Source organism: Manis javanica, chromosome X (assembly GCF_040802235.1).
Source record: "Manis javanica isolate MJ-LG chromosome X, MJ_LKY, whole genome shotgun sequence".
NCBI classification, from domain to species: Eukaryota; Metazoa; Chordata; class Mammalia; order Pholidota; family Manidae; genus Manis; species Manis javanica.
In genome coordinates, this window is record NC_133174.1 from 31,477,233 (window position 1) to 31,493,184 (window position 15,952).

Sequence of the window (15,952 nt, forward strand, 5' to 3'; positions counted from 1 at the left end):
AAACCTTTGACACATGTTGGCTTGCCCACAAATGAGTTTGATCCTAATCCTAACTGGCCCCAGCTGTTACTGCCAAACATGTAAAGTTTATTATTTCCTGGTGGGAAAGAAAAAGAAACAAGCATTTTCAACACAAAGTAATGTGTGATGAAGTCATCACAAAGCAATAAAAAAAACTAGACTTAAAAGTTGTCATTGATTTTCCATGTTTTAACAGATTACCTTCTCCAGGTTAAAATGAATAATTTTAACCATCTATCTACAGGTTACCAGATTCTGGTAGGTGTAAAGAATTTCTAAGACTATACAGTAGTTACATATTAAAATATTTATTCCAAGTAATATGTAAAAAACATTTAAATATAGTAAGGGAACTTCAGATATAAAGGACTCTCTTGATGAATCAATTTGTCAAGAATTTGCTGGTAAAGCCAAAAAAACTCAACACTTTCTGTATATTTTAAACATGTTTAAAACAGAGCATATCTGTAATATTTAGGATTCTCTATGGATTGCTATCTTCATTTAGGATTTTAGTACTAACCTGTAACAACAGCAATATGTTCATCTCCACATGAAAGAAATGTAGGTATATCATTTTTAAACCAGAATTTGCTGGGAATATTTTCAGTAAATTTGTTTTTTCCAAATGTAAACAAAGCACCTGAACCTGCAAATACACAATAATTTCTACTTTACAATTTTTACTATGTTGTCTATACCGATTATCTACATAGATTCTTTGTCCCATGACAGCTCTGCCTCCATTCTAGCAGGGGTTACACCCTCCTTATTCAACGTTCAGTCTTACTCCTCAGATTTCACTCTACTCTTATTTATGAAATCTACTACATTAAATGTCTACTATTCATTTACTGGTGTAACATAAAAAAACGTACTATCACAAGGATAGCAGTCTTTGATCACTAACAGTCCTGCTGTCACCAGGTACACTATCGGCTCCCTGGAATGAGCTGTTACCGTCAGTGCCCTACTCAGCACTGGACCTTCATGGTCTAGTCCCTGAGTGAGGGCTTTTCTCCACACAGAGAAATAGGACAGTATTGAGTTTCATCATTAGCATCATAAGGATGCAGGATGTTGAGATTTAACATTCTGAAATTAGATCATTAAATATTACTTGATCTGAGTAGTACTCACAAATCGCTTTGGTCCAGTACCATTTTAGAAAGAGACCAAAACCCCAGTTTCTAACGACTATTTAAACACACACAAAGACACACACACACACACACACGCCAGACTATTTAAACACACACACACACACACACACACACACACGCCAGATCCAGCTTTGGAGAACAATTGTGAGGCATGTCAGTTCAAACTGGAATTGAGAATTGGGAGGCCAGGTTCTAAAACAACTCTGGGTTTTTCTAGAATGAATCATTTTAACTATTCTGTCCTGCTCTGGCTCCCCAGGAAGGCTTCCCTGATACCCTCACAAGTCAGGGTTTGGTAGCTCTGCTCTGGCCCCCTAGCATTTACTCTTATCTTAAATAGCATTATCATTTTGTTTACTGTGTTGTCTCTCTCACTAGGCTGTGAACTTCAAGAGCACAGCAATTTAATCATGTGAAAACCAAAAGCATGGCAGAATGCAATACATAGTTGAGTGTATGCATGATTCTGCCCTAATCCACTGTTTTTTCAAACTGTTAGTCATGATCCATTAGTGGGTCAGAAAATCAATTTAGTGGGTCACAATGACGATTTTTAAAGGATGTTATTATAGAAAAGATATGAGCGCATCCCAAGTAGTTAGAATAAGTACTGCTTCATGAAATGTCTATTTCTGTGACACAGTATACACGCGGTACCAAGTCACAATAGCATATGGATTTCTGGAACTCGGAAAAGTCTTTCAGAAATGTTCGCTAGTGGCTCTCTCTTTACCCCCTTTCTTCAAGTCGTTTTCACTATTCTCTTTTACCTCATGTTGCCGGCCACCCACTCTCTACTGCATTCAATACATAACTGTCCTGGGGACTTGAAACAGGTATTTGGGAAGTTTATAGGGCGGTAAAAACCCTCTCTGCCTTAGAGAAACTCATCGAATGCTTATTTAAACAGAAGAATAAAGACAGGCACCCCTTTCCCCGTTGTCGCCCCTCCCGTTCCTCCCCTTTCCCTCTCTTTCGCAGTCCTTCGCCAGGGCGTAGCCTGAGCTCGGGCCCCAGTGCGGCGGCCGCGGACCAGGCCTGTGCCCGGATGGGGCCGACCCGGGGGCGGGGCCTGGCCGCCCGCGGACCCTCCCTCCCGGACCGCCGGCGCGACTCACTCGGCACCACCTCCTCGGGTTCCTCCATGCCCAGGGCGGCACGGGGAGCCTGCCCCTGGGCCGGGAAAGCGGCAGGGGCGATTCGGTGGGGCCTAAAACAGCGCCACAGATCCGACGCGGGTCTGGCAAGCCCTCTGGACACCCACAGCGACCCTCCGAACGTCGGCGGCTCAAGCGTTCCAGGAAGTCAACAAACGGCAGCTAAGAGCAACGGAGGCGGGGCTTCGGGCGCGAGGCCGGGAGGGGCGGGGCGGTGGACTAGAGGCCCGGAGGGGCGGGCGCCCGGGAAGCGGAGCGGAGGCGGGGCGGTGGGAGCCGCGCCCCCTCGCCTGAGGAAAGCGGCGGCCACGCGGCGCAGAGCTGCCCCGGACATCGTGGGCTTACACTGATGGATATACAGGCCCCTTAGGAACCCCGTCCCGATACTGACAGACATCACAAATACACTCTCAAGCTGTGTGACACCGGCAAACATCAACACACACTGTAATACTACTAGTAATAGTGACTATAACTAAATGAGAAAGGCACTCCGCTAGACATCCTGAATCGCATTTGTATCTCCAGGATCTAAACCAAGACCTGGCATATACGAGCTAATCATTAAATTCTTAGGAATGAGTTAGCCCTACTACAGTCCTGTAAGGTGGTTAGTGTTACCCTCATTTACGAATGTGGAGATTAGGCCGTGGGATAGCTGGTGTCCAGCTTAGCCAGTTCAGCCAGTACTCTGAATACCTGCCTTTCGTCCTCCAGCTGAAGGAGAAGGCAGAGGTGTACAATCGGCTACTGACAAGAACATGCACAAAGAGATTCACCATGTGCAGAACATCATTGCTTTAGAATCCACCCAGAGATGTTACATTTTTCTATGGTCAATCCTTAGTTTCCTGTGCATAAAACACTTGGCCATCATAAAACAAAGATACATAGTAGATGTATTTACATGTGGTAGTTGTAAGACATAGGATCCAGAATCAGACAAAGCTGGATTCAAGGATCCCTGAATTACTGTGTGCGCTAGGGTGCATTACTGACTTTCTCATGGAGTTTGCATTAAAATTGGGAGGAGAAATGAAGCTATGCAATACACCAATAATCATTTATTTACAGAGCAAAGTGGGGTTACTAAGAAAGTGTTTAACCAGGAGCATCGACCTGGTGTGAGAGGTTAAGAAGAGCTTATCTGAAGAAAGGTCATTACATTTAAGAACTAAAGAAGGAGAAGCTGGGAAGGTAAGAGAACTGTGAGCAGAGAGTAAATTGTGGGCAAAGGCTCATAAGGAACTTGGTTCTTTACAGGAGGGAGCTCAGAGAGGTGACACTGACTCATGGCAAGGTGGCAGGGTCTTGGGCCTTCTGGGGATCTGAGATTTTATACTAAGGGCAATGGGAAGTTTTAAGCAGTGGAGTAACAGGATCATTTATGTGTATTTCTGGAATCATTCTGCCTAGCTGCCTTGTGGCAAATAAATGGGAGCAAGGAGGAGGATTCAGAGGCTATTGCAGAAACTCAAACAGGCAGTCACCCTGGCTTGGAATACAGTTCATTGGTACCAAGGAGGAGCAGGCAAATTCAGCAATACTCAGGAGGTAGTTGTTTCAGGATGAAATAGTGTCTGTTGACTCCTAGGCGGTGCAGGGCTACCAAATAGCTCTTAGAGCAACAGCCAAGAATAGGCCCTAAATTATTTTGTTAAGGATTGTATATTTGTTTTGAAAGCATCATGACAATCCTTATAGGAAGTAAGAGAATAAGAATTTTTAAAGACTTACTTTAGTTATGATATGCTTTATTTTTTTTATTTCAAACTATAGTGAAACACATTTTGTTGCTGTGCACTCCCAAAGGTATTGATGCAGCTCTACTCCCAGGTTTCCAACATAAACAAACTGGGGGAGGGTGGCACCATTTACTAAGATGGGAAACACTGAGGAAGGAGCAGGAGGGTTTGGAGCTGGGTAAGTATGGTGGGGAGAAAATGACAGGTCAGTCTTCAGCTTACTGACATCAAAGTGGAGGTGCTGGGCTGAGTAGGCAACTGGTGAGCAGAAGCCCCAGAGGGAGCCACATGGCTGGGGGTGTGTTGGTCTATGTAGTCACAGCAGCTTTGGGAAAGACTGCTAGATGAAAGACTGGAAAGTGACTACAGAATGAGGAGAAAAGGAGGCTAGGATGAGTCGTGATGAAGGCCAAAACCTAACACCCAGCAACAGCTGATGAAGTTGAAGAGGAGCTAGAGAAGCCGGAGAGGGAGAGCCTGTGGAACAGGGTTGCAACTGGAGAGCATTTGGAGCTTTGGAGACAGGAGACAAGAGATGGGATAGGAGAGGAGAGAAGAGGAGAGGAGAGGTAATAGTAGTTGGAGAAGGTCAGGAGGTGGATGGAGGGCTTTTGTTAAACTTGGAGAGACTTGAGAATGCTGAGGTGCAAACTGAATAAAAGGGGAAAAAATACAGATTCAGGAGAGTAAAGGAATAATCAATAATATAAGGGAGGAAGAGATGGCATCCAGATCTGATGTGGAGGGATGGCCTTAGCTAGGAGAGACTCCTTAGCTAAAAGGAAAGCATCCTCTCACAACATACTACTGATATATATGATATATCTATACACATAGACCTATATACTATTGATATATGTGATGTAGATCTATATCATAGATGTCATATGATATATGATAATATTATTGTCTATCTCAGAAGCTTGTTGTGAGATACTAGGTAATGCATGTAGAATTTACAGCTTGGTGACTGGAATAGAGTAACACTCAACGGTGTTAGCTATTATTAATAAGGCAGAGTTGGCTATGCTCACTGTACTAGCATAATCTAGGATATTCTGCAATGCAAACAACACCCAAATCTCAGTGGCTTAACACAAATAAAAACATCTCTTTCTAACTCATGCTACATGTCCAATGTGAGTAAGTGGGGCCGGGGGCCTCCTCTGCCTGGTCACTCAGGGCTCCAGGTTACTGATGGAGGCTCAACTATTTTGTGGCTGCATCATAGGTGACTCCTGACCTCTTTGGTTGCTATAGCAGGTCAGGAGAGAGAGAAAGCAAGACATTAAATGTTTTCGGTCAAACATGACACATTTTGCCTTCCCACAACCTATTGGCCAGATCCAGTGTTTTGTGGGGAAGTGTGGGAGCATGCATGACATTCAGTGAGTAGTAAATACCTCTGCTACATTCCTTTAGGCAGATGGTTTCAACCTGTGGAGTCACCTCCCTCATGTCGGAAAAGGCAGGGCGTAATTTTATGATTCTCAACTGTAGCTGTGTGCTCCTTCAAGTGTCTGCTTCATACATGGCCAACCACTCCCACACTCTTTAGGAAATCATGGTGATATACAGAAGTCATCACATATCTGACCACATGTACAATTGTTGGCAATTTCCCCTATTAATTTTAGTTGTTCTTTATTTCTGGAGCATTTTGTATCAACTAAAAAATAGAGGCATATATGAACAAGGGAGATGATGGATTATACTTCCTCACTGAACTAGTTCCTTTCTTGACAGCATTCAACAAACTTCCAAGGCTTGCATTTTGAGTTGCATTTCAATGCAGCTTTGATCGCTGTTTATTCCTCTCTCTGGAATCAGGTAAACAGGCATGTCTCCATTTTGAAGACCCCACCATGAAACTGCACAAATATCCAGATTTACAAATCAGATTCTAATAGCTTCTTTGATCTCTGAAATTTTGTATTGCAGCTCCAGGTTATATGCACTGAGGACACACAGGTCTAAAGCTAGGGAGTTTTATTTATAAAAAAGCAGCATAAAGCAGGTGGGAACTACTGTGCTATTACCCCAGGGGGAAAACTTACACTTTTCTTAAACATTTGGTCCAGTATTTGAAAACCCTTAATGCATGTATAAGTCATCTAGTGGTCTTATTAAAATTCAGGTTTTAATTTAGCAGATCTAGGGTAGGCCCTAGGAAGGTGCATTTTCAACAAGTGCCCAGATGATGCTAATACTACTGGTCTGTGAATAATGTACTTTATAGCAAAGGCTTAACTTACAGAAAAGTATAAGAAGCAGTTTATAGAAACAATAAAGGAAAAGGCCAGTAAATGTGATTATAATAAATAAAGGATTTAGTATTCAGAATCTTTATAGAGTACCAACAAATCAGTATGAAAAAGACCAAAACATCAGAAATAAAAAATAAGCAAAGGGTAATGTGCTCACAGAGATAAAAATCCAAATGGCCAATAAACTTATAAAAAAATGTTTAACCTTACTGGAAATAAGGGCAATGCAGACTAAGTAATAATAAGATAACATTTTTATACTTAAATTATTGGCAAAAAATAACATTATTAACTTTAAATATGTTTGAGTATTTAGGAATACAGGAAGCTTGCCAGTGACAGTGTAAATTAGTACAAGTACATAAGAAAATAATTTTTCAAAACTAAATAAAGTTGAAAAGGTAACCTGTGCCCAAAGAGGTATAGATGAGGATATTCATCAGAGCATTGTTTATCCTAGAAAAATGAGAAAGAAATGGAAATAACCTAAATGTCCATCAGTAGAGGAACAATTAGACTGTTAATTCACACACAGGAATATCCTACTGCAGTTAGAACAAATGAACCAGTTCTACATGTGTAGACATGAGGATTCTCAAAAACTTCATGTTAAGAAAAATAAAATTATAAAATGTCTGTGAGCAAGAGTAATGCCATTTTGACAAATCTGCCATAATGACAGCTTACCTTACTCCCTTCCCACATCTTGTATGTACTGCAAACAGGGAGCATTTCATAACCTCTGAGTTGGAACTAACAACATTGGTAAGATATCAGCCCTTGCTTTGACTAAGCACCCAGATGGCCCCCCTGCACATAGACCGTTTGTCCTTACCTCTATAGATTAGCCTCCCTAAACCCCAAGCAGTGAGGAGATCTAAGTGTCCAACAGCCACCCAGGACAAACTCCTGTAGGTAAGCCCCCTCAATAATAGCTAGGACTTAGCAGCCTCTTTGGTCTCACAGCCCCTTGGGCCTTCAAGGGCTGGTTTGCTAACAGCTCCCCCAAGTGGAACACAAAATGATGCTATTTTATCTACAAAAAAAAATTAAACACATGGGGAAAAGGAATATTTGTATAGAGACATACATATATACAATATAATGATCCATGGGAATACGGTACAACGTATTAGGCAGAGTCATTTCCTCTAGAACAGGAAGGAAGACTGAGGGATAGTGACACATCTTAAGTGTCAGAAATGGTTTGTTTCCTTAAAAAGAACATAGATCTAAAAGAAATATGGCAAAATGATAACATCTTTTCAATGAAAGTGATGGATATGTGACTGCTCTATTCTGTACTTTAATGCACAATTGAAATGTTTTTAATTAGAAGCAAAAATTTTTTTTTCTTTTTTTTTCTTTTTTTTTTTGAGACGGCATCTCTCATATTTATTGATCAAATGGTTGTTAACAACAATAAAATTCTGTATAGGGGAGTCAATGCTCAATGCACAATCATTAATCCACCCCCAGCCTAATTCTCATCAGTCTCCAATCTTCTGAAGCATAACGAACAAGTTCTTACATGGTGAACGAATTCTTACATAGTGAATAAGTTCTTACATGGTGAACAGTACAAGGGCAGTCATCACAGAAACTTTCGGTTTTGATCACTCATTATGAACTATAAACAATCAGGTCAAATATGAATATTCGTTTGATTTTTATACTTGATTTATATGTGAATCCCACATTTCTCCCTTTATTATTATTATTTTTTTTAAATAAAATGCTGAAGTGGTAGGTAGATGCAGGATAAAGGTAGAAAACATAGTTTAGTGTTGTAAGAGAGCAAATGTAGATAGATGATCAAGTGTGTGCCTGTAGACTATGTGTTAATCCAAGCTAGACAAGGGCAATAAAACATCCATGGATGCAGAAGATTTCTCTCAAAACAGGGGGGGGGTGAGGTTCTAAGCTTCACCTCTGTTGATCCCCAATTTCTCACCTGATGGCCCCCCCCTGCAACTGTGCCTGTCTTAGGTTGTTCCTCCCTTGAGGAATCTTACCCGTCTCTGGCTAATCAGTCATCTTCCGGGGCCACACAGGGAAATGTAAAGTTGGTAAGTGAGAGAGAAGCCATATTGTTTGAAAAGGTTAGCTTTTTACTTCTTTGCAGATTTATGCCCTGTGGCTTCTATGCCCAGCATTTGTCTTGAGGTGTCTTTACCACTTGGAGGAGTTATGATAGTCAGTGAATTCGATATGAGGCACGAATTCTATTTAAGTTTTTTTTCTTTTTAAGTCAACTTGAGTGGGGCATAAGTTAAATAAATGCACCCATTTTAAGTATATATTTTAATGAGCACGTATGTACCATTATACCATGTAATTACCACCCTAAGCCAGATGTACATTTTCCTACCTCACTCCTACCTCCTAGGAAAAAAAACACCAGTCCGATTTTTCATCAGTCATAAATTAACACCGTCTTTTGCAAAATTTCTTTTGTTCCTGGCTTCTTTTGCTCAGCCTAATGTTTTTGAGATTATTTCACATTGTTGTACGTACCAGTAATTTGTTCGTTTTTATGGATATACCTTAATTTATTAAACCATTTACCTGTTGATGTACTTTTGGGTTGTTTTCAGTTTTGTGGCTTTAATAAATAAACCTGCTATGGATATTTATGGGGTTTTTGGCAAACAAATGTTCACACTTCTTTTGGATAAATAGCTAGTGTCCTTTGTCTGATTTATGTATTGTGAATATCTTCTCCCAGCCTATGGCTTGCCTTTTTCAAAGTTTAAAGAGAAGAAAAGGAAAATATAAATAAAAAGAACCCAACCAAAAAAATTGGACCAAAATAGGGTTTGTCCCCCCAAAATTTCAAATTTTAAACACTTGGAAAGACAATTAACTCTGCTATTAAAAGTAAAATAACAGCACATATAACATAGGGGGGTGCACGGGGAAGGCAATATAGCACAAAGAAGACAAGTAGTGACTCTATAGCATCTTATTATGCTGATGGGCAGTGACTGTAATGGGGTATGTGGTGGGGACTTGATAATGGGGGGAATCTAGTAACCACAATGTTGCCCATGTGATTTTATATTAATGATAACAAAAAAAAAATAGAGCCATCGTATGACCCAGCAATTCTACTTCTGGGTGTTTATCCAGAGAAAATGAGAACACTAACCCAAATAGATATATGTACCACCAAATTCACTGCAGCATTGTTTAAAAAAATAAAACAATAAAATTTATTTATTTATTTACTTGTGTATTAGTCTGTCAAGGATTCGAAAGATTGCCAGGATCTAATTAGCAGGACAAATAAGCACAAATATTCAGTTTGTGGAATTTCAAAAAGGTATGACCTTTTCAAAAGGCAATTTGGCAATACATATTATATATTTTTTTAAAAGGCATATAATTCTTACTCATCATAACTACTTCTGTAGAAAAATTCTTCTAGAACTACAGAAATATAAAAATTTGCACCAAAAAGTATGTGCAAAGATGTTCATTGCAGTGTTGTTTGGTAGAGTAAAAAAAGAAATTAAAGACTCCTAAATGACTGCAATAAGCTAATGAATAAGTAAATTATTCAGCTTCCACACAATAGAATACTATGCAACCATGAAAACTAGAGTAATACTTCTATGTGTACTTAGTTGGAAAAATAAGATCAAAAATTTTTTTTATTTTGGTATCATTAATATACAATTACATGAGCAACATTGTGGTTACAAGATTCCCCCCATTATCAAGTACCCACCACATACCCCATTACAGTCACTGTCCATCAGTGTAGTAAGATGCTATAGAGTCACTACTTGTCTTCTCTGTGCTATACTGCCTTCCCCAAAGATCAAATTTTAAGCAGGAGAAACCACAAATTGCAAAGATATATGCAGAGTATTATCCCATTTTATAAAATGTAAATTAACATATATGCATATATAGATAGGAATAATTGACATTAGGTAAAAACCTGGACCAATATTATTGTACTGTTTAATAGTAGTTCTCGCTGGGATGGGAAATTAAAGAGGCCTTCTAATTTCTAATCTGTATGGTTTTAATTTTTCTTACAGTGTATACAATTTGCTCTCTCAATCAAAACAAAAGGATAAAAATGAAAAATAATAAACCAAAAAACTAATAGAAGCTGACAATCATAATAGCTAACATGTAATGAGCATTCACTATGTGGCAGACATGTTCTAAGTACTTTGCAACATTAACTTATTGAGTCTTCACAAAATGCTCTGGGGTGTATTTTATTGAGTCTCCCCATTTTACAGATGAAAGATGAAGACATTGAGGTACAGAGAGGTTAAGTAACTTGCTCAAGGTCAAACATTTAGTAAGAGGTGGAACCCAGATTTGAACCCCTATCTGGCTACAGAATCCTAGTTCTTAGGACTATGCCATCTGCCCATTGAGGAAAATTTAAAATATGTTAGGAAGGAGCAAAATATGTTAGAAGACCCTAGTTCATACCAATCCTGAGCAAACTAGCTACCCATTGATTACTGCACAAGTTTTGAGCACAAAGTGGTAATGATTGTGTTCTTTTATTGGTTTTATTGTATACCAGATACCTGATTGAGACCTTTTGTCTACATTATTCCTTTCAGTACATGCTCAGAAATTTCTAGCTTCAAAATATATATGTCTCATCACATCTCATCACCTCCACTGTCACCTCCCTGCTCTAAAACACCATCACCTCTCACCTGGACTACTGCTTCTTAACTGATGTCCCCAATTCCATCCTAACAGTATTCAGAACCCAGGAGTCTGAGTGATCCTTTTAAGGACATGGCATGCTTTCCTCTTTCTCAAGACCCTCCACTGGCTTCCCTGCTGACTCAAAATAAAAGCCCAAGTTCTAATCATAGCCTACACGGTCTGGCTCTCTACTTCACTGAACTCATCTCTCACCCCAAACCAGTAAGCAAGGAAATATTAAAGCACTTTACAGGTGTTAATGATCTGTAAGCGATTATATTAGTGAATGTTAATTAAGTAATGATCTCAGGTGGCTCACAGACAAACTCCAGAGACAGTTCCCAGAGAGGAGTTGTGACAGATACATGGCAGTAGTTGCATGACTAAGTAATTTCCCGGATGACTACTTGAAGGATCATATAATGTGGTAATGGCTTACGTCATTACATTCTTACTTGTGGCAGATATCGGTCTAAGCACACTGTGTATTAATTGTCTAAATTTGCATATTACAGAAGCGAAACTGAGGTACAGAAAGGTTACGTTACCTAAGCTCTCTCAGTGAAAACATGGTAGGGCTGAGGTTTGAACACAGGCAGTCTAGTTCCAGAATCTGTTTCTAACCACTACACATACTGCCTCTTGAAAGAGTCCAGACTGGTGGTCTTGAAACTTTATAGATTTTCACATCCTCATACATAACAACCAGAAGCCAGAAGACATAAGAACTCATGCAAATCAGCTTTTCTGGGTACGTATTTAGCACTGGAGGCAATCAGCTGGTACACAGAATCAGTGAGAAGTTGGAGGACTGAGGCTCAGAAAAAAATGAAAGCAGCAATCAAGGAAAGCTAGCCAGCAGAAGCAATACATGTGTGTTTACGTGTTTGTATGCATGTACTACTGTACTACTACGTTATGTATATCATAAAGCATGCACAAAAATATTTAAAATGATGAGATACAAAATAAACACAACTAAAAGTTCTAATGTTTGGTTTGCTCCCCCGCAGACAGATTGTCTCGAGCATTCCCTGGGGGACACACAGGTCAGTTTAGAAAAAGTCTTGGGATAGCATGGGTTTGAATTCTGGCTTTCCCATTTGTTACTTGAGTAATCTGGGCAAGCTGCTTTCTCTTTGCCTCTGATTCGTCATCGGTTAAGTCAGGATAATAGCTCCCAATCTGCAGGATTGTATGGTTTCAATGAGATGGTGCATACAAAATCTGTGGTCTCTGGCTTTCTGTAAGCTCTTTACATATTATTTACTTTCCCACATAATTTTAATTCCCGTGTTTTGTTTCATGGTCTGTGTTTAAAAATTTCATTACTTTGTACATATTCCCATGGTGAAACTGGAGGCAGCCCTGCAGTTAGACTTGGAGCATCTAGATGGAGCTAGCTTAATAGCTTTTTCATGCTGTCTCATTGCAAACATGGTGTAGCTGTCTCTGACAGCAAAGAACACTGCGAAGGAGATAAGTGGAAGAGCCCATGTACATTTTATTTTATGCAAAACACTATAGGAACTGGGAAGGAGGGTGGGAGGACTTAATGACCGTCCAGATGCTGAAAAATGAATGGCCACACTGTTCCACAATTATGTATCTGTAAACAGAAGTTCCCTTTTATCTCAGCTGTTAGCCAATTGCCCTTTGTGATTGGTAATCAGGTTTGAATACTCTTAATGTATTTTGAGCTATTTTTATCTGTGCCTTAACATGGGTGACTTTTTCCTAACAGGGTCCCTTGGCTACATTCAGTCTCATTTATTACTATTCACTGAAAATTTCACCTTTGACCCCAGCTCTGATCTTTTGTTCCTTCTTTCTCCTCCTCTCAGAATGCTGTTTGTTAGGTTTCTTTGGCACAAATTTAACCAGAAAATGAATGTTCCTGAAGGCATCTCAGTCAGGTTTCCAAAAAGCAGGTAACACCCTCTTATTAGAATAATTTGAGAAGGGTTTATTTACAAAGAAACTAATTTCCCAGAGTTGGAAGGGGATTGGACGACCACAAGGCATAATACAAGGGCCTTAGCCCAAGAGATGAAGGGACAGCCTGCTTACTAGAACTGGAAAAGAGAGAGAGTTGAAAGGAATAGTGAATTTCTATCAAGGAACACCCAACCCAAGATAACCTCATGGGAAACCAGGAGAATAAATATTCTGACTTCACTCTATTTCTTCCCTCCATTCTCCAGCTGGGATTCCAACAGCCAAATCCACCCAAATGCTAGAAGAAATGCATGCTCACTGATGGAGCCATTGCACATCAGCTCTCTGGGTAGATATCTAGCACTTGAGATGATCAGCTAGTGCAGAGAATCAGTAGGGAGACTGGGAAATGAAGCTCAGAAAACAAGGCAGAGACCAAGGAAAGGAACCCACCAGGAGCAATCTAGCTAGGACCCTGCTGCTGGGTGTAGCCACCGCTTTCATTATGCTTCTCATCTCACTGTCCTTTCGTCTTTCTGTCACATTCTCCAGAACAAAGTCCTGGGAGGGGGCATCCAATTGGCTGAGGCTAGTTCACCTACTAGGCCACACTCTCTGCCAAGGGGTGGGGACAGGGAATATTTGTCTCCTTGGGCTTCCCTGATGGGAGCTGGTTGCTGTCTTCTTTCAAGACACATGTTTAGGGATTTCTAGGTATTCAGAAAGAGCTAAAAAAAAAACAAGGCATTTCTCTGTCTCCTCTTGAAAAAAGATAAACCTCCATTAAACAAATGGCCTCCTAAATATCCTTTATTAATCTGCTATCAAACAAAAGTACAGATACTTAGTTTTTATTTCCAGTTCTCTGTCTTCTCTTTCTCATTTTTTTCCTTCCCTTATTTTCTAATCTTAGGAAGGTCCCTTCATCTCTCTAGATCTTTATACAAGAGAGCAGGACTGAGATCCTCAAATCTAGTTGGTTCAAATAGTGTGCCGCCAAAAATATATATACAAGCCCACCCAATAGAGGCCCTAATCAACATTTTCCTGATAGAACACTTAACCCTCTTGGGCTGTTAATACCTGAGCTTCAATTTCAATGAACATGTGTTTCTCTCAATACAATGTTGGGGTTTTTTTAGCTGCTACTCATATAGGCAACATTTATATTTGTGTCCCTAAAATGCAATGTAACATTTTTTTAACGGGGAAAGAAAGAAATGAAACAGACATCAGAGACTCTTACACCTGTGTGCTTTTTGGTATGGATTCACAAGGGACATCAATATTTTCACCCTCTGAGAAGCCCACCCACATTTTTCTTGAATCCTCCTTGTCTCTACTCATTAATCTTGCTCCATTCATGTCCCTAATCACTTGGCCAAACCATTAACACTGCTTATGAACTGGTACAGACCCATGGTTCAGAGTTTCTCTCCCTCCAGGTAAAATGCCAGGGAAGTGTATGGCTTGAAGTTTTGCCCACGGGGAGCATGTTCCTTCTTCACCCCTTGGATTTAATATGGCTGCTCAGTCTACAGTGAATCTTGAATTGTTGGATCCAGACCAATCCAAAATTACATTTCTCATCCTTAATCAAGCATCCCTACACTCTACGTCCATACACACTTCCTGGAGTTTTTCCAGTATAAACTAGAAATCCAGGAGTTCTTTGGCCTTCTCTGGCATTTGATTTTGTTTTTGCCACCTCCTCCCAGTGTCACGCAGGAATCTGATGATCCCGGGAATTGGTGGGGGAGGGGGATGAAGAGACTGGCTTCCTCTTGTAGAGTAACTCCCTCAGGTAAAAGCACATCCTCAATCAAGGAAAGAACAGTTTCATAAGACAAGCTAGGGGAGATTTCTCAAGCTGGCAAGGGAGATTCAATGAGAATTAAGGGTTCAGCTGTCTTAGGGGCTTCTAAATCCTCTTGTATATTTCCATGTCGATTTTCCAGCTTTCTGTCTAACCAAGATAATGCCACAATATGCACCTAAGAAACCTGTCAGGGCTGTGGGTACCACTGATATTGTAACTCATCAGCACACAGGAGTGAACTAAAGGCTGAATTTATCTTTGACCATCTGAGATCTGCTGAGGCAGATGACTTTTTTCACCATTAAGCTATTCATTACAAGAAGCAACCACCTCACTAGCTGGCACTGAACTGCTCATACCCTTGCTACTACTCTCCTTAACTGTACTCTCAATCAGCATTCCAGGTGACCATAAGCAATTGTTTAGTCAGCTGTTTTGCACTGTATTGCTAAGGGGGTGTCTAGGGCGATGAGGCAGCAAGGGATTGGGTTAAGATGTTGCTGCTGACTTTGCTATAGTCCACTGGGCCTAGTCACCAAGGCAGGATTGTGCTAGCCACTGGAGACAGCTGGAAATGTTGGGAGATTACAGCATTGTAAATCTCACCTCCTTGGCTCTTTTTCTTTACTCCTTCAAGATTCAAAGGCCCAGGTGAGAGCATTTGCTAGCTATGCAGAGGCAAGAGATAGGGAAGGAAGATTTCTACACTAGGACTCTACACTAAGAGTCACACAATGAGAATTGGAGGGATTTTGGTTGCTGGGCAGTGAAAACACCTCCTTTTCTGTCCATCAGTAATGGAAAGAGCTTTCCAGACTCCATTTTCTATTTCTCACTCTCTCCCATGCTTTCTTTCTCCTCCTCCCTCCTTTACTGATTTAGAGAAAGTCACTGTTCTTCCCTGGTCCTCTGCAGGAGAGAGTTGAATTAAGATATCCAGGGTCCAACTATGTCTAACATTCTATGATCTGAGACCTCTCAAGAATCTAGTAAGGAAGGTACTATGCTTGCATTAAAAGTTTAATAAATGCATAAACTGAGATCTTTCATCTACTGAGTAGTTGTAAATGATCATTTTGACCCAGTTTCTCATTGTATATGAAGCTTCTACATATGTTAGCAAGTCATAATATTTGTGGAATTCCTCCTA

At 40.3% G+C, this 15,952-nt stretch overlaps 1 protein-coding gene across 3 annotated transcripts in view; it reads right to left on the bottom strand.

The window, feature by feature from the left end:
• The window catches only part of LOC108406351 (X-linked retinitis pigmentosa GTPase regulator), a 50,763-nt gene extending 48,255 nt beyond the window's left edge, over positions 1 to 2,508 (bottom strand). For all 3 annotated transcript variants that reach the window (XM_037001543.2, XM_037001542.2, XM_017675020.3), the window contains exons 1-3: positions 2,303 to 2,508; positions 545 to 670; positions 5 to 97 (exon numbers count right to left, since the gene is read on the bottom strand). In XM_037001543.2, coding sequence (XP_036857438.1) covers positions 5 to 97; positions 545 to 670; positions 2,303 to 2,330 — 247 coding nt within the window. In that variant the 5' untranslated portion in view covers positions 2,331 to 2,508. The remainder of the gene's footprint in view (positions 1 to 4; positions 98 to 544; positions 671 to 2,302) is intronic.
• Between the last annotated feature and the right edge of the window lie 13,444 nt (positions 2,509 to 15,952).